The following is an 18661-nucleotide window of genomic DNA, read 5'->3' on the forward strand; positions in this document are numbered from 1 at the left end:
TATTTCATGATAGCTGAGGCCCAGAGTGTAAATCCATTTGTCCAGGGTCATAAGTAGAACCCCACTTGCAGTCCATCTACATTAAAAAAAAAAGTCTTTTTCATTTTATGCGTTACTTCTGCAGCAGGCTCAAAGCTCCCGCGAGACCCTACCTTAATCTCACCCACTGTCAAGAAGGAAAGACCTCTTGTTCCATCAGGGTCCCTTACTTCACAGCCTGAATTTTCCCCCTCTGAAGAGGTTTCTAAAGTTTTGTTTTTAATCCTGACTTATGGATATCTACCCTTCTTTGCAGGAAACGTTAAAAACTATCTCTGTTTTTTTAAAAAAATGAATAGGGTACTCTTTATAATACAACCATGTTTTGCTCCACGCTGGAACTCTGTTAAATCCACTTGGGGAGTCGCCTGCCTGGGGTGTTCTGGAAAATGCTCCCTGGTCCTCCTCTGCTATGTCCCGATAGAGGTCAAGCTCCAGTGTGTTGGCTACCCCTTAGTCTCTCTGCTTCCCAGAGAATCCCAAAGTCACTCAGAATGGCACTTGGAGTGTCAGGGAGATTCCCTGTGGACAAGGACACCAGGGACTGGCTTGGGGCCAGTAGGAACTGGTTTGAGAGTCTAAGGCTGTCTCCACTCTGTCCCCTCCTGCTGGCGGGAGGGCAAAATGCCATTCTGGGGACAAGGCCATCATGGCGACAGGGTGTAAAAGTCTCTTTGAGGCCAAAGGAAGGCAGAATGTAATGGGAAGTCGGGGAAACTGCCTTTTATAGGCATGTTCTTTTCGTTCCCCCCCCCTTTTCATCCAAGTTTACTCCCTGCAAAGAGTGTCAAGTAAGACATCGGTTCCTTCGGTCGGTGGCACCAGGGGCAGGCTGGTGGCACCGCAATACCCCTTCCCCCATCTTGCCTGCAAGTTGCATGACCTGCATCGGAATCCACAGGGGGGCGGGGGAGAATCCTTTCAGATCCTGGATGCAGTTGAATTCAATGTATTTTGCTTCCTCGCCTGCCCTCACCCAAGCTTGGGGAGGAGAGCGCCGCTTTCTTCTGCGTGTGAATGCTGTAGTGTGTCTGCTTGCTCGGACTCCCCTAACCCTTTCTTCTCCTTCCCCACAGCAAAATCTCAGGCTTTCTCAGGAAATAGCTCCCATTTGGCATATTTACATTTTTATTTTTATTAAAAAAAAATCCTATAAGGCTAAAAGCGGGGAATATACTTCTCTCCCGACAGGGTCTAAACTTGCCTCGAAGGCTGCACCTGTTTTGCGCCCCTACCAGGAAGGGGTGTTTGTGGGGAGGGAAAGAGGGAGGTTCTGCGCCCCCAAATCCGGAGAAAGCAGCCCGCCCGCCCCCTCACCCGGCTGCCAGCTCAGCGCACCCGAGGGCTGAGCCCAAGAAGCCGGCCTCTGACGGTGCTGGCGCGGCGCTTGCCAAAAAATGCCCTTTGCATCTCAATTTCCCGGCCGTTTCTTTCGCTTGTACCGCTCGCCCAGGGCCACCTCGGTTCTCCAGCGCAGTCCTGCAGGCACTCCTTCCCCTCTTCCCTCCTTCTCCGCTCCCTGCTTGCCCAAGGCGGAACCCAAAACGCACCGCCAAGAAGGAGCAGCGGGCATGGGGGCACTCAGCGTGCCATGTCCCGCAGTCCCCTCCCAAGCCGAGCCCAGCTCCCGGGACTCTCGGTTACCCAAATGAGTGTCATTCAGATCTAGGCACGTCTGTGGCCGGCGTCCCTGGCTGCCTCCCTCGGGTTCCTGTGCGCTCCTGTCCCCCGTCACTGTTCGCAAGCCTGCGCCCCTCACCCAAGCTGGGGAGCACCCGGGGTCACCTCGGCCGCGCTCATTTCGCTTCCTCCCGCGGAGGAGATTGCAGCAAAACCGGGCAGCACGAGGGCCAAAAAGTGGAAGGGAGAACGCCTTTCGTGTCGCGCATCCAGCTTGCCAACTCTCCCTCCCCAGCGCCGACCCTCGGAATCCCAACTGCAACTTTTTCCCTTCCGTCTTGGTTTCCCCTCGGCTGCGGCGAGCGGTCGCGGGGCCGCTAGGCGTGGAGCGGGCGGGCAGCGGCGCGGCTGCGGGTGGCGGTACCGGCGAGAGCCGAAAGCCGGCGAGTGGGTGGGTGGGTGGGGAAGCAGGAGGGAGAGGACGGGCGGGGAGAGAGAGGGGTGTGGGGAGGGGAGGGAGGGGGAGATTCCGCTCTCCTGCCTCTCCCAGCCCGGGCGGGGGGCGGGGGAGGAGGCCGCGAGGAGGGAGGGGAGGAGGGAGGGGAGGAGGGAGGGAGGGAGTCGAGGAAGACGCTCCGATAACCCGTGCGTTTCGTAAGGCTCGGAGCACTTGTACATTTCTGCAGGCGCGTAGCGAGCCGTTCGCGGCGGCTGCTGCAGCTCTGACTGCATCTTCCTCCTTCTCCCTCCCTCCAGCTCCGCGCGTGTGTATGTGAGTGTGTGCGAGTGTGCTTTTGCAGGTGTGTCCGTTTTAATTCTGCCCAGGAGGTGGGACTTGGTGACTTTAGCACCATTTTTTTTCCCTTTTATTATTATTATTTTTGCCTTCCCACCGTCCGTTGTTGCAACCCTGCAAAGTCTCGGAGTCGGAGAGCGCGCCTCATTTCCAGAGCTCCTGGACCCCGCAAGACGGCGAGCGCCGAGCCGGCCACCATGCCCGGCAGACCGCGCCACTAGGCGCTCCCCGCGGCTCCCACCCGGCGGCGGCGGCGGCGGCCGCGATGGTTTCCGACGCTGAAGGATTTTGCATCTGATCGCTCGGCGTTTCAAAGGCAGAGGCCCCCCTCCCCCTTCCCCCCTCCCTCGTCGTCTTTGTTTCCTTCCCCCCCTGCTCTCCCCACTCCCCCCACCCCACCCCCCTCTCCTCTCCTCCTCCTCCTCTTTTTTAGAAGCAGCGATCGGAGATGGATGTCTCTCTTTGCCCAGCCAAGTGTAGTTTCTGGCGGATTTTCTTGCTGGGAAGCGTCTGGCTGGACTATGTGGGCTCGGTGCTGGCTTGCCCTGCAAATTGTGTCTGCAGCAAGACTGAGATCAATTGCCGGCGGCCCGACGATGGGAACCTCTTCCCCCTCCTGGAAGGGCAGGATTCAGGGAACAGCAATGGGAACGCCAGCATCAACATCACGGACATCTCAAGGAATATCACTTCCATGTAAGTCAGGCGGCCGCTGCCCAGCCCGCCCCCCCCTTTCCACTCCACGCCCCAGCTCCGCGTCTCCCTCTTGCCCGCCCGCGGCCGGGGAACCGGCCCTGCGCTCCCCAGCTCGCCTCTGCTCGCAGCCAGCCGGGCGCGCGTCAGGCTCGCCCTGGCTCGGGAGATGCTGTAGGGCTGCGTGTTCCAGGTGACTCCTGCCCTAGCCAGGCGTGATCGGATGATGCTGGTGGGTACCTCTCCCTGGAGAGGACCCTTCCGGGCGGAGGGCAACCAGGGCCCAGCTCCTGTCCCCGCCTCCACCCTCTTGCCGGCTCGGCTCGTTGTTTCGAGGGTGCGAATTGGGTTCTTTGCCCCCCACTAAATAGCAACAGTTTGGCCACGCTCAAGTGGAATAAAGTAGAGGCGGCTCGGTTTCCTGACAGGCGGTGGCAGATAGCGGCGGCAGAGGCAATGCTTAGCTGAGGAGAGAAGGTGACAGATAGGGACTGCTTGAGAACCAGTCGAGATTTTTTTTTAACTCTTTCTTTTTGGAGACAGCAAAACATGCCAATAAGTAAACAAGTTGGGAGCTGGCTGCTCCCGAGGAGACTTCGGACGTGTTCAGGCCGTCATGGACGTCTACCTCTTTGCTTTTCCTTTCCCCCCCGCCGCCCTCTCCAACCCCATTTTGGGCATTTCCGAGACATCCCCCCTTTCCCACCCTCATCTGCATCTGGGCGCCTACAGACCCTTTCCTGGCTTGGGCTTCCGTAAAAGCCCAAGGATAATTCTGAGACAGGCTGCTGGAGGGAGAAGAGAGGAGGACCCGTGTTTTGGGAAGGGGATTTCTTCCACAATTCTGCGGTTCTGTTTGTTTCACAAATTGAACTCTGCCTGGTGTTTGCCTGGTTTGCCCCGTGTGAGTGGGACCTGCGGTGGCAGTGGCGGCCTGCTCTTTTCTTGTTGTGTTTCTTTGGTAGGGATAGGGGCCAGAGGCCTGGGAGGGAGAGAACAGAAGAGCTCAGGCACCAGGAGCCTGCACAGCCTTTCTTGCATCCCTCAGCCAGGTGACCACCACCCCTCCTACCCTGCTGCCCTCACCCCCACCCCCTCCCCCAAGGGTGTGGATGGTCCTGGGATGTTCAGAGGACACCTCATTGCTTTTTGCCCCAGGGCTCCTAAAGGATGGGTAGGACGGTGGCCAGGCTCTGAGGGAGGCATTTAGGGTAGCTCTTTGCCTTGGGGACAGACGAGAGTACGAAGGGACTCCGTGTGCTGTGGACACTGCCCTCTCAGTGTCCACCTTCTCTTTGCTCCAGCCATTGCCTCAATGCTACAAAGCCTGAAGGATTTGCGGTCTTGCTCCCTCCAGAGCCCACCAGCCTTCTTGGTTTAAGGGAGACAGCCTGGGTTCTTCCAGCTTACACTTTGAGGGAGATGGACAGCCCCAGGAGATGTCCCTGACTCCCAGTCCAGGAGACGAGCCTGACCCATATCTTAGCTCTGCTTTTCACTCCTTACCACCTCCAGCCTGGCCAAGGATGACCAGATAGACAAACAAGGGGCAAGGGGAAGGGAGAGGAGGACCAGGGATGTCCAACATCTCAGAGGATGCCTGGGGCAAGGTCTGGAGGGGGATTGTCAGGGAAGCTGGGACCTGGAAGTGCACCCTCTGGGGGCCCCTGGGTGGAGGGATGGATAGAGGCTTGTGCTCAGAAGCTGGGCATCGGGATTTTAAGGTAATCGGATGTGCCAAGGATTGGAGAGTTTGGGAGCCGGTGAGCTGTGTCTGGTTTGTTCTCTGCTCCGAGGATGTGTATATCTCTGGGAACCCTCAGGGAGGCAGGGTTGATCACAATCACGTAGGCTCTTTATGGTCACACAGAGGTGTCACACCTCTAAAAATGAGGCTTGGAGAAGCAGTTCTGTAGGGAAGGGTGGGATTGGATTTTCCTGGAGACATTGGTGGCAGAGGGGACACAGGTGGCCTCTTGCTCCCTTCCGGCATTAGAGGATCCCAGGAAAGTGCCTGTGGCAACAGACGCAGGGAGTGGTGGATCAGGAGCCCCTCTGTGTGTGTTGGACTCTAACAGGCCATCAGGACTCTCCTAAATCCACCTGACACCACAGAGTGAGTGGTAAGGGAGGTCAGAGGTCAGGGGTTGGATGACCCCTTCTCACCCCATCTTTCCCCTAGTGTCCTATTATGTGTGTATCTGGTATTGACTAAACTCAAGGACCTAGACTCCCAGTCCAGAGGCAGAGAGCCTCGAGGTGGGAGAGGAGTCATGCTCATCCAGGAACAAACATGCCCTTGTTCCCATCTTACCCCTTAAGAAATGGAAGATTAAGGGAAAAGGTAGCCTTTCCCAGGCCTATGATCTGATTCTAGCACTGAATACTGGTGTGCCCAACATATATCCCAGGACCCCAATCCAAGGCCTACTGGAAGGGGTGGGGTGCTTGAAGACAGAGAGGAACACAGGGCAGAGGAGGACCCAACCTTAGTGTGGCCTGGGAAGGTGTCCTTCAGATATGTGTTTCTAGAGATACAGGGTTAGGAAGGGCACCACCTGTTATGCTGGAGCTCTGGGTGATGGCATGAAGCTGGACAGATTCTGAGCCTGGACAGACAACTTCTCCGGCTGTTGTAAGGTATCCTTCCTCAGATAGTGAACTCTTTGTGCTGAGTTTTTAGACAGACAGGGTTTGTTTCCTTGTAGTCCTAATTCTCTTGCGGTGCCCATCGGAGTGGTGGCTTTGGGTAGAAGAGACCCTACCCCCTTGACCATCCTGTTAATACGGGGAGGAAATCAGCTGCAAGGCGTCAGGGAAGAAGTGTGGCTCTTGCCTCCATCCAGTCATAATCCAGCTGCTCCAAAGAACGCCCCCCCCCTGCCCCGAGACCCCTTCCTCCCTTTTGTTCCCTTTCTGGCTGCTGTAGCTCTTGATACACCATAGATGTATCCAGAAGGGTCCATGGGCAACCACACCCAATCAGGCTCTGACGACACAAAGGCGGGAGCTGGGGTGGTGGCCAAGATGGTGGGTTGCCGAGGCTGCCTCCTTAGGCCAGGCCTACAAGATCGACTTGATTTGGGATAGCGCAGCCTTTGAATGGTGGAAAGAAGATGGAGGTAGAGAGAGTGGCATTGTTGGGTCAGATGTTCTTGGGATTGGATGCCTGGGCTTGCAAAGACCATGGCCTCTTGGCTGAGGCACTGAGCCTCCATTTGTATGTCCGCCTAAACTGCCACAGGGTTCCAGGTGTTTGGAAGGTTTTTAGGTCCTGTATTTCCCTTTCTCTTGGAGACTCTCTGCTGACCGAAGGGTCATCTGGGGGTTCTTCTCTTTAAGCTCCTTGGTCTTAAGGACTGAGGTTGGTGACCCAGCCTTGACCAAGGCCAGTGAGAACTGGAATCCTAGCTAAAGTATGAACCAGGCCCTAAAGGCTCCAAGGCCCCAGTAGTTGAACAAAATGTTCAGAGCCCAAGGACTGGGGTTAAGCCTGAGAGAGATTAGGCAGAGTTGAAGCGGGCCTTGGAGGTGCGATTTGCAAGGGAAGAGCTATAGAGTGATTTCCAGGACGGAAGCTGGAGCCTGGGCTTTGTTGGTGGCAGGATTTCATACTGAGGTCAGGCTGTTGGTGGGTGTCAGCATTTCCCATGACCTAGAATCCTCAGCTCCAGTATGCCCAGCAGGCTAAGCTTTCATAGCAGCCCCTGGGGCCAAGGACATCAGTTCTGAGGCTACCTGGAAGCTGAGAACATGATAGTTTGGGCAGATCCAGTGGAACCCTGGCTGTGGCTTTAAGAGTGCTTGTGTGGTGGGCCCAGGAGGGCTGAGCTGAAGTCTTGGAGACTCCTTAGGGTCCTGCAGGGTTCCAGCTGCTCTCTTTGTCTTGAAACCCTGATCCTGGCCCTGCCAGACTCTGCCAGCTGATCCTTCATGTCTGGAAAGGATGATGGTCCCACTCCAGATGAGTCTTGGGTATGTGGTATGTGAGTATCTATGACCCTTTCTGTGTATGGCCCTTACCATTAGGGTCATGACATTTCCACTGTGACCTGGGGTTCCCATCTCAGCCATCCATTGAGTGGCTCTTGCAGGAATCATGTGCCTTTGGGGAACAGTGACAGGCTAGGAGTAAGAAAAGAGCAGGATGCAGTGAGTTATAACCTGGCTTTTCCCCATCTGCCTTGAGATGTCCTGGAGGGCTGCAACCACTCAGAGCCTGTAAATCTAACTATGAATCCAGGCCATGGGTCAGAGTGTCCCTTCCAACTTGGACATCTGCCATCTCAGTGCCAGGAAACATCCCCCAGGAGGCTTAACCAGGCCTCTTTTAAGGATCCCTCATGTGGGACTGTAGTGACTCTGTGATACCACCAAGGGGAGGGCATAGGCCAGTTCACACTGGCTGTGAGCCACGGTTATTTCCCCACCTTCCTTTCCACTTCTAGAAAAGTCAGGTTACCCAGAATATGCCAGAATTTGTGACACAGGACGCACTTTGTCATCACCTCCCTAGACCAAATGCCACACTCCAGACTGCTTTAGGGTCCCTGGCCTTTCCTCAGAGGTTGGACAACTGACTCTATGACTCCCATTCCCACCCCTGGGCTCAGGCCTAGGAGAGACTTCCTTGCAAAGATGTCATCCTTTCGTTGGAGAGAGGCCGCCACTGTGTGTGGGAAAATATTAGAACGTCTATCTCAAATTATTCTTGCCTACAACAGGAGATATTTAATATTTAATGCATGGATTGGAGATATCTAAGCATATAATAATTTAATAAATATGAGTGTTTGGGGGTTGCAAGATAAATTTTTTATCGCCCAATCCTGCATAATCAGAACAACATGGCTCCCTTGTTGTGAGTGGAGGGCTCAGAGTTGGAGAGGAGCTTGGACAAGGAGAGGTGATTTGGCTCTTCCACTCAGTGCTTTGATGAAGGGGTTTGTTAACTGGTATGGATAGGTGGGATGTAAGATAGGACCCGGCTCAGTGTGCACAGGGTTCCTCAGCTCCCGATCTCCATTCCCAACGCTGCTAACACCCTTCCCATCACTCAAGGGATGCCCTGTGCAGTGGCCTCCGCTCCATGAAGAGTCCCACTAGCCATTTTTATCAGAATCCCCAGTTTGCTGTTGTCGGCTTGTTGGGCGAGAGCTATTTGAGTTATATAAGCAGAGCTGATTATTCCCATTTTACAGATCTATCCAACAAAAACAAGGACAGAACCAGAGTCTTAGGTGATTGACTTACCATGGAGTTTCCAATGGAAAGAATCAGAGGTGTTAGAAGATCCCACAGCTGTTGTTCAGTGTACCTCCACTGCCGGTCTGGTTCCCATGGCTCCATTGCCCTTGTGCTGAACCTTTAGCTGGCTATCTTATGCCCATTTCTCTAAAGGGAAATGCGGAGGATTTTCCCCCAGAAAGCTCTTTTGACCAAAGAGCAGCATTACAGAACCACTCTGCCCTGAGGGACTTGAAGAGGGTAGCTGAGTGGTGTGCATCTGGCTGATGGAGATTATGTCACCCAGATCTGTTGGTGGTCTGCTGGGATGGCTCAGCCAGAGTCCATGGTCATTCTCTGAGCCATACTCTGGTCTCTGCTTTGGAAAATACAAACACTTTCTAGTGGCTGGGCTTGGGACGGACTTTTTAATGATGGCTGTCAGGAGGGAGAATTCAAGTGGTCCCCTCCAGCGAGAGTTCTCTGGAGTCCTCCCTGGGGGAGCCTCAGAGTTTCTGCTCCTCTTGAGTGTGAGGTAAGGCTCTGTAGACCTCGGAGCTGAGGGGCCTAGAAGGCTGTAAGCAGGGCTTCCTCATGTTCTCAAGGGTTCATGGGCTTGAGAACCAGGGACTCAGCTGAGTTTCCCAGAATGTGGGGGACACTTCTTTTCCCAGTGACGCTCCCAAGTGCTGGTATGGCCTCCTGTACTACCTTGCCTCTTGGTTGGGGGACTTTGTCAAAGCCAGACCCTCCTCCATGCCTGTGTCTCCCTCTGGGGCAGTGTTTCCAAATTCAGGGTCCCCAGAGACAGCAACTATGTGAAGCTGGCAGCCCTAGGGCTCCTTGCTGCCTGCAGCCCACGCCAATTAGAAATAAACTCAAGGAGGGCTCCGCTGAGCTATTTACATGGATGGCTGGGGTACAAGGCTCTCAGCAGGTTTGGGGGTCTTTTTCCCTGGCCTTGACTCCTGTCTCTGGTGCCCTTGCCTGGCTAGTTCCACCACAAAGGGCCTGGTTTAGGGTGGTTGAAGATTCAGGATTCTAACTCCAAGCAGGCATCATCAGACATGGAGGTCTGGGCAACTTCTCTTTCCCACTGCTCTTCCCAGCCTGGCTTCTCTCTAGCCCTGGACAAATCCCTTTGCTCCCCTGGGCCTCAATTTCCTTATCTGCAAGATAAAGATAATAAAAATTAACCTAGGATAGCACTGTTAAAACTCAGTGTCCTGTGTCACAGCCTGATGACAAGAAAACTGTCAATGTACTATCACTAACAAGAGCCAGCTCTTACTGAGTGTTCAGTAACTGACCACAGGGTTAAGTACTTGATAACTGATTATAGTTACCATTTAAGTCAACACTTACTGTGTCCCAGACACTGTTCCAACCCTGTGAATTAAATATACATCAGTCCTGTTTACAGATGGAAAAACCGAGTCTAAAGAAGGACCTCGGTTTCACACAGCCAGTACATGTTTAAGCAGCCTGCCATTTAAATGTTAAGTTTATTGTCTGTATTCTTCTGTATGCTACGTACACATATATGCATGTGATTACATCATAGATATACAAATACCCATATGTGCATATATTACTGTTGTGAGAAATTAATAATAAAATAAGAGGATTGACATGGGGGTCAAGGAGATCCTCAAGGCTTTATTTCATATCCTTCTAGTTCCCTGGGTGAGAACTGTCCTGGCTGGTATTGCAGGGAAGACCAGTGGAATATGGTGAGGATGGTATTTGAGCAACAAAGCCAGATAGAACTCTAATAATGGAAAGGGAGGCTTTGGTTTCTCCTGGTCTGTTCCCAAAGTACTGCCCTCTCTGGAGGTTGTGTCCTGACCCACCCTTCTTCCAGGCATCCTTGGCTTCCCCACATTGTCCTGGCCTCTGAGGTCTACCAAATGCCACAGTAGCCCAGGTGCAAACTGAGGCTGGCAGGGATTCAGGAAGCTGCTTGCTGGACAGTAATCATCCCCTCTCTGAGTTGAAGCCTATCATCAGGACAGTATTCAAGATGCTCATGGACAGAGCGAGCCTGGCTAGGGGAAGAGAGGGCTGGGTAACTTCTCCTAGTCCGAGCTTTTGGGGTATCAGAGCTGTCTTTGGAGGCAAGCAGAAGGTGTTTGGTGGGGAATCTGAAGGACTGGTCAGCTGGAGGTGGAAATCCGATGTTGGGAGTGTCATTCCTGAAGGGGGGATTCTGGGTGTTCCTGGGCCTTCATCTTGCTGCCCCCATGAGTCCTCCCTCCCTCCAGCTCCCTCCTCTTGCTGGACTCTCCACCGTTCTTGTTCATAGATGTGGCGTCTGTCCCCCCAGGGATAAGCCATGACCGTGAGAGATGACTACCACTGTCCCCATGGAGACAAGCTGGAGGATCCTGCCAAAGCATTGCTGGGCAAACCCTTGCTTGCATGAATTTGCCATGTCATAGAACGTCTCTAGCCTCAGTTTCTACCCTTGCAGTGGGGTCATCTACCTCTCTCTTTCCCATAAGGTCACCGGGCATCCTTAAATGGATAGTATGACTGACCTCCTTCACAGGCTCTATGATCAGACTAGTGCCTTGCTGGTTGTTTCCATTTCTAGACCACTGGGGGGATTTGAATTAGGGAGAAGATCAAGACTTGGAACCGTAAATCAGGGAAAAGGAGGTGGGGAATAATTTGGGCTAAATCCAGTTTTTCAGAGGAAGAGCTTGGCAGACAGATGAATTGATATGCTGCAGCCCAGTGAGCTAGGAGCCCAAAGCAGACAGGGATGCTGGCCCTTGCTCCCCGTTGGTCTCCTCCCCTTGCCGGCTGATGTCTCTGCACCAGAGGCTCAGGGATTGCAGAGGCAGGAAAGATCCTGAGTTTCCCTGGAGCGGGAGGAAAGGCAGGGAGCAGTTTTAGACTCGAAGTCCTAATGCCGGCTGCGTGTAGCAGCACACTGTGCTGTGCGTGCGTATCTGGGGGCGTCTTTGTACACGCACAAGTGCCTCTTCTGAGTGCTCCCTGCACATCACGTCTGAGGTTTCTGTAAACAAACGTTAAAGCCGCCCGCTTCCTGCTTTGCCGAGATTGTCTGTGTGTGCAGACTCCTGATGGCCACCAGAGGGCAGCATGATGCACGCGTCGATCCTTGGCTGGTGGTTTCACTGGGAGAGAGCCGGAGCTGGGAGGGTGGTGGCCAGTGGATTGCCAGCCTGGGCTTTTGGAACCTGCCAGGAGTCAGGGGTGAGCTTCTGGCTGGGAGGGCTTCTCTGTATAGCCCGCCCTATTCTCGCTCTATCTGTGTGATCCAAAGATGTGAGGCCCCCAATCTGGGTATTTTGGCTCAGGAGTCCCAAGCTCCCTGGGAGGAGGCTGTAGGGAGCCTAGGCTAGAAGGAACATCCTCTTCCCACCTTATCCAGTGTCAGAAGCAGCAGCAGCAGGGAGCATAGTTTTTGCTTGGGCGATGGAAATGAACTAAAGGGACATATGTTCCTGCCCAGAAAAATCCCGGGCTTGATGGGGACACAGAAAGTTGGCAGAGACACGGGAGTCAGTGTCTTGGAAGAAGTGAGCTTCACACACCCCTTCCCTCGGGCTGCTTCATCTGCCTTCACCCTTCCCTGCCCTCCAGCTTGAATTTGGCAATTACTGAATGCCAAGCTGGTGCTCAGTAAACATGATACTCTCTCTGGTATTTTCCAGAGATGGGAGCTTGGAGTTGTCTGGGAACCCCTCTGGACCTTGGGTGTGCTTTTCCTGGATACAGGAGTGGGTATGAAAACATCGCCGTGTTAGTGGTTGCCTGCTGTGAGTGAGACCCACTGGTCCTTCTCCCTCCGTTCCAGGCAGTCCTGTATTTGAGCAGGATGCTTGATTTCCTGTGCTCACAGGTCAGTGGACCTTGTCCCCGGCTCTAGAAGCCCTAGAGATGGTCTGCTCTGTGCTGAACTTGCGGGCCCAGGGCCTGTCTCTGTCCCAAAGGCCAGCCCATAGCTGCCTAGCCCAGGGATACAGATGAGGCCCTCTTTCTTGTGACCCATCTTTGCCCAGCAACTTCTTTTTGACTTTTTTTTTTTCTTTCAAGGCAGAGCCACTGAAAAGCAGGAAAGGGGTGAACATGTATAACATGCTAACGTAGCTGGAGTCCTTTGCAGGAACAGCCGTGCATGGATGGCAGTTACAAAATGAAGCTCCTGACTGTGACCTTGCCACTTATCAGTGGTGACCTGGGCTGGCGATTTACATTTTTCTTTGACCTTCGGTTTGCTCATATGAAAGTGGTGTTACTCGGAAGAGCCCAGAGTGGCTATAAGGTTGCCGTGAGAACGTGGATGGGGCGGGTAAGGCTCCGAATGCGCTTTCTTCACTCTCATTTCCTCCCTCTTCCAGCATAGCATTTCCAGACCGGCATCTTCACAAGCAAGGATATTTTCATGCCCTTCATCTGTTCTTCCTACTTCTGGTATTTCCCACATTCTGTTCATTTTACATTCCCGAACAGATTCATCTTCTTTTCGGGGTTCAGTTAGAAGGGTTCCCATGCCCCCAGCTTTTCAGCTGTTCTTTTTCCCTGAGAGACAGCTCAGGGCAGCTCCAGGAGATTAGGGACTTTGCTCAGTGGACTTCCTCCCTTGTGTTGCCTTTGGGCCCAGGCAAGTCACTCAGGTGTTCTGAGACTGTGTCCTTAGCTAAAAGTTGGGCCAGTTGGGTTGTGAGGTACCTTTCATAGGATGGAGTCCCAGAGGCTGACTGGCAAGTGGAACGAGTGGGAGCTCGTAGGAGGTGGGGAGCAGTGACATTTTGGGGCCTCTGGGAAACATGGGTTAAAGGATGTTGAGGGCAGCTGGCACGTGTAAATGGCTGCAGGAGGCAGTAGGAGAGCCACCATGGTGTACATTTTAGGAAGGGGGCAAAAGTAGCTGAAGCTTGTGTCTGTCACCAGGACGAGGAGAATATGGTTCCTACTGATATGACACCTATCTGACCTATCGAGTGTCAGAGTGCGCCAGGCAGAGCCTTTTCCCCGCCTACCTTCTCCATCTTTAACCCCAGGAGTTTGGATGATAGAAACTGTCGACCAGATTAAGTTAGGAGTGCCTAGCCTCGGGCAGATATTCTCCCACACGGCTTCATTGCTGTTCTTGCCCTATATATCATTTGACATTCACTTATGGATTCCCTTTTGGTTACTGTAATGAAATCAGCTTGCCAGCCACAGAGGGGGCTCTAGGACTTGCTCTGGTAGGAAGAGTTTAGGTATTCAATGTGGTTGGAGTAACCCTAAATCCCAACCATATCCATCAAGTATATTCGCTCCAGTTCCATGTTGAGCCACAAGAGGGCACTAGACCACGATTTCTGCTGTGTAGGTGCTATGTAGTCCATTGTGATTGCTCCTTTGAGAAAAGTCTGCACTGCACCTGGTCTCTTCCCAGATGCCAGCAGCTCTGAGGTCATGACCAATCAGCTTGATTTAACCACAGGTCACTGCACTGACAGAGGTCTCAAGGGAGGTCTATTTGTGCAGTGCAAAAAGGTCACTAAATTTGGTGTCAAACTAAAGGTTCCAATTTGTGCTCTCTTTGCTTGTTTAAATGATGAGTAAAGTTAGTTTCTTTGTGTACCATTTTCTTTTCCCACGTGAAAGGTAAGGTGTTACCGGGAGGTGTGCTTGGGAGCAGCTGCCGCAGGAATTAAATTGCATGATGTGTGGAAAGTCTGGAACACGGTGAATTCTCAGTGACTGGCCTGTCTTTTTCTGGAGGAAGGATGAAGTTAGGTCATAACCCAGAAATCCTGTGGGCCTGATGGGGTCATTTTACCTCCTCTTTCACAAATATTCTGTGGTTCTAATTCGCTGGGGGAAGCAGCGCTACCCAGTGGCTGGAATGGAGAACAGCAAGTATTGGGTAGGTGTTGGTTTTTGTGGTGATATAGGATCCAGAGGATCCATCATTGGCATTTGTATTGCTTTAATTACTGGGTTCTGTGGGTGATATGCTGAGGATGTTAGTAGCATGTCGACAGCTGTTAGTGGTGTTTCTTGCCTGGACCTGTAGGAGGAAGTCACAACTGGACTAACTTTACTGTCACCGATCAATCCTGGCACCTAATGTTCAGACCTTTCTTGGTATTTCCTAGGATCTTGATCTCTCTCTCTCTCTCTCTCTCTCTCTCTCTCTCTCTCTCTCTCTCTCTCCCTCCCTCCCTCCCTCCCTCTCCCCGACCCCTCGATAGTGAGTGTTCATATTTTTGAGGAGCTGTAATATGTTTGGTTGGCCTTGGCTAAGAGATTGGAGGTCCTGTGGTCAGTGAATCTATCTGGAAAATGGGGGCTCGTCTGGTTGGCTAGAAGGTGCTTCCAGGCTGTCTCTATATCCTTTGCTTGGTGTGTGTTTGGGGTGAGATGGGGTCAAGTAAAAACTGTGTATTGATCCCAGCTAAATCTCAGGTTCTGCAGGTGATGCATACAGCCTGGAGAAGGTAGGGACTTCTCTTAGTAAAGGAACGGCCCTGAGGCTGGAACTGGGGTGTCTCTGGATTCTTACCCCTCTTCACCTCTTTATGTATGCACCTGAGACCCAGGAGGGAACGTTGGCAGGCAGGCAGGCTCAGGAAGTTATTTAATATCAGCTTTGCTCCAGATTGTGTTTCTGACTCCCTGCCACCTCTTAAGTGGCAGTCATTTTAACAAATGTGGCGAGAAGACACCGAGTGGGAAATAACATGAGGGAAAGGGGGAGGGGCAAGGCTATGGGGGAGAAGGAGTTATATTCCCTTGGCAGACACATTGTCTCAAATGCACTCAGGAGAGAGTAGCATGGTAGAGAAGTGAGAGCCCCTCAGTAGTCCCTAGGAGTAAAAGGAGGACTATCTGGAAGTGTCTGGGTTTTAGGATCAAGGGTCCCGGGCTGTAGCTCTCCCTCTTTCATGGAAGGTCCCTGTGCTCTATGGAGGCTTCTGGATTTTGTCCTTGGGGTAGATGTTGACAGATAGAGATCATTTTCCCAAGGACAGTTTTCAAAGTGCCCGGCAGACGCAGCTGATGGCGCCCGATGTTGACACTTGGGCCCACCGCGAACACTGAGCTGGGGCTGGGCATGGACGGTGTGGTACCCAGGTGCCTGGCACTGACCTTGTTGTCCAGAGCCTCCTAGCAACTGGGCTACGGAGGAAGAGTGGACAGATGTGCTAATAGAGCCTGCTCTGCTTTTCCAGTGGCAGGAAACAGAAAGGAGGGAGTCCACTATTTGTCACCCTAGCCGCTGGCACCAGTCACAGGCCTGACAGGACGCAAAGCCCTGGGGTGCAACTTTGAGAAAATAAGCATTATCTTCCCCTCTTGGATCTTAAAATGAGATAGATGATCTGTGGCTCTTCAGAAAGAGGATCTCATCCAATGAAAAGTTCAAAGGAAAGTGTGTGTGTGTGTGTGTGTGTGTGTGTGTGTGTGTGTGTGTGTATGTGTGTGTAAGTATGCATTCCCTGGAGTAGAGAGGGCATAATGTTCCTAAGTGGAGATTTAGACATTCTCCACTTACTTGCCTCTGGTCCTTTGAACGTTGGTTATCAGTGTTGTGAGATACCAGGTTGGGACCTCTTGGCTGTTAAGTTGGTCCGCTGGCCCCACTGTTACCCACAGAAGCCCCGTGGCATTTTAGGAAGATGAGTTCCATTCACTCTGTATATGTGAAACAAAGGTCTAGAGACAAGACGTTTGCTTAGAAGGCAAATCCCAGGAATCTAGAAGGAGAGAGGGGACATGACGCCAAAGACCTGTGTGCTCTCCGGTGTACGGATGTCCCTGGTGCCTGTTTATTCACTTGTCTGTCTGGGTATTTACTCAGCAGGGGCTATTTGAGGGCCTGTGATGGGCCAGCTGTTTCTGTGGAAGCCATGAGGAAGCAATACAAGGGATGAACAGACACAGTCTGAACTGTCCCCGTCATTTTAGGACGTGCAGGACTGAGCATCAACTCTCTAGGTCCCGTGCCTTTAACCCCTCGACTCTGCCACTCCGGATCTACCTTAGAGGACAGGAGATGGCCCGAGGTGGCACAGCACAGCCTCTCTGACCCCCAGGGCCAAGTTCCTGAAGGAAATTCCATCAGAGGGTGTGTGGAGTCAGAAAACCATATGGGTGGAGGTGAGCCTGAGTGGGAGGGGAATAAGAGATGGGTCTCATGTGCTATTGAAGAATAGGACTCCAGCTTCCTCTTGCAGCACCCAGGTACACTCTGTAGCCTGAATGAACCTGACCAGTCTCCACTGTCCTCCGTATCTTAGTCCCAGGGGAACGGGTCTCCCGACCTCTATCTAAGATTATCTGTGGACTTATTTCCCATCCTCGTGGAAATAACTGTCTAGTCTTTCCTGATCCCAGAGCCCCATGTCAGGTCCGACACTGCTGGCTCACCAGTCCAACTCCTGTCCTTGGTACAGGCTAGGCCACTGTGTCAGGCTCCGCTCCAGTACCCTCTGTTGCACATCCTTGTCTACCCAGGGCGGGTCATAGGACAGATGATGTTGACATGGCTCCTTCTGCTCTGTCCCTGTCGTGGGCTCTGAGGAGTAAAGACCTACAGATTAGAGCAGGCTCATTGTATGTCTCCAAGCTCTGCAGAAGACTTCTCAGGTTGGTGATGGTTCATGGGCCTGTCCCTGGATGTTGGGTGTACCATTTTCATTGCTTTCCATACTTCCGTGGGTCTCCAGCTCTACTCTCCACTTACTGGAAAAATCTTCTAGGAAAACTTGAATTTGTGCAGAGTGAGAGTGACCGTGTTCCACGAGCAGTTCTAAGGCTAAGGGTCCTCTTGGTTCAAGCCCTTTCCGTGACCATCAGAGCCTCCTGAGACAGGTGTTATTACAGCTGTGCACCCCTCCTCTGAATAGCTTGGGACCACAAGTGCTTTGGATCTCAGGCTGCTTTCAGATTTTGGAATATTTGCATTTCTATAACGAGATATCCTGGGGCTGAGACTCAAGTCTGAACATGAAATACATTTATGTTTCATATATGCCTGCTACACATAGCCTGAGGGTTATTTATACTACATTTTTAATAATTTTGTTCATGGCCCAAAGTTTCATCTTGCAGAATTTTCCACAGCTGGTGTCAGGTTAGTACTCAAAAAGTTTAAGATTTTGGAGCATTTTATACTTTACATTTTTAGATTAGGTTCGAGTGTGTGTGTGTGTGTGTGTGTACACATGCACATCCTTGTACATACACGTGCAGGCTTTTTGATTCCAAACATTAGCTGCTGGCCTGAGACTTTGCATTGTGGGGGAGCACAGGCTGCTGGGCCATGGCCCCACTTGGACTGTGACTGCTCACTCACGTGGCTCTCAATCTGTACATTCCAGAGTGGCTCAATGGTGGGTTTACATTTTACCTAAGACTTTTGTGAATAGTTTCTCAAACTGTTAGAAGTCTTAACGCCTCCCTCTTCAAAGAACATCAGCCTACTTCCCAACACATCCTGACAGGACTTGACATGATGCCTGGTTCCTTCTACTTCTTTTCCTTTCTCTTGCACCCTGAACATTGTACCTGGCTCCATCTTGACCTCGGCCCACATCCACTCACCTTTCCCCACAGGGAGACACTTGACCTGAACTCCCTTAGACCTATGTGGTCGGATGTGTGTAGCTGAGGGATAAAAGAATCACTGCATTTTACAGAATGCCCCTCCTCGTTTGAGAAGCAGGGCAAGTCACCGTATAACTGCAGTTCAAGGGGCTTTGTTGACTCCAAATTTGTCCCCAAGATAAAGACTGGAGTTCTGCCTGCATTTGGAGCCTTTTGGGCTTGAGCACATCTCTCCGGTGTTTGCCTCCCATGATCCTCTCACAGGAATCCTTGGAGCACTTGACCAACTTGACCATTCTTTCTCTATTCCCAAACATTTTCTACCCAAAGTCTTTGGGTCTGGATGCTTCTCTTGACTAATTGGTTCTCTGGCCTTTCTTCTGCTCTCCGGGCTCTTCCCATCAGTCTAGTCTCACCTTCAAGAATCTCTTTGTTCTCCAGACCCTGTTTGTGGGTTAGTTTTTCCCTCCGGTCCCCGGAGCACAGAGTAAGAACAGCTGCTGTTTGTTGACCGCTTTCTGTGCACCTGGCACGGTTCATGTAGTAGCTCACTTAATCAACGTCGTAACCACAAGTGTGAGGATTGTTCTCATGTTACAGATGAGGAAGTAGGGACCAAGAGAGACCCCCATTGCTGGAAGGCTACAGGTGTGGGTGGCTGTGGAGGTTCAGAGCCAGGCTCGTTGTAGAACTGGGCTCCCACATTTA

The 18661-nt window shown here is 52.2% G+C and overlaps 1 protein-coding gene across 3 annotated transcripts in view; it reads left to right on the forward strand.

The window, feature by feature from the left end:
• Positions 1 to 2846: 2846 nt before the first annotated feature.
• Positions 2847 to 18661, forward strand: part of Ntrk3 (neurotrophic receptor tyrosine kinase 3) — a 366962-nt gene continuing 351147 nt past the window's right edge. Inside the window, exon 1 of one of the 3 annotated variants that reach the window (XM_059272815.1) lies at positions 2847 to 3151. In XM_059272815.1, coding sequence (XP_059128798.1) covers positions 2904 to 3151 — 248 coding nt within the window. In that variant the 5' untranslated portion in view covers positions 2847 to 2903. The remainder of the gene's footprint in view (positions 3152 to 18661) is intronic. The other 2 variants (XM_059272828.1, XM_059272822.1) reach the window with 2 other exon arrangements.

The sequence above is a fragment of the Peromyscus eremicus genome, chromosome 1, assembly GCF_949786415.1.
Source record: "Peromyscus eremicus chromosome 1, PerEre_H2_v1, whole genome shotgun sequence".
NCBI classification, from domain to species: Eukaryota; Metazoa; Chordata; class Mammalia; order Rodentia; family Cricetidae; genus Peromyscus; species Peromyscus eremicus.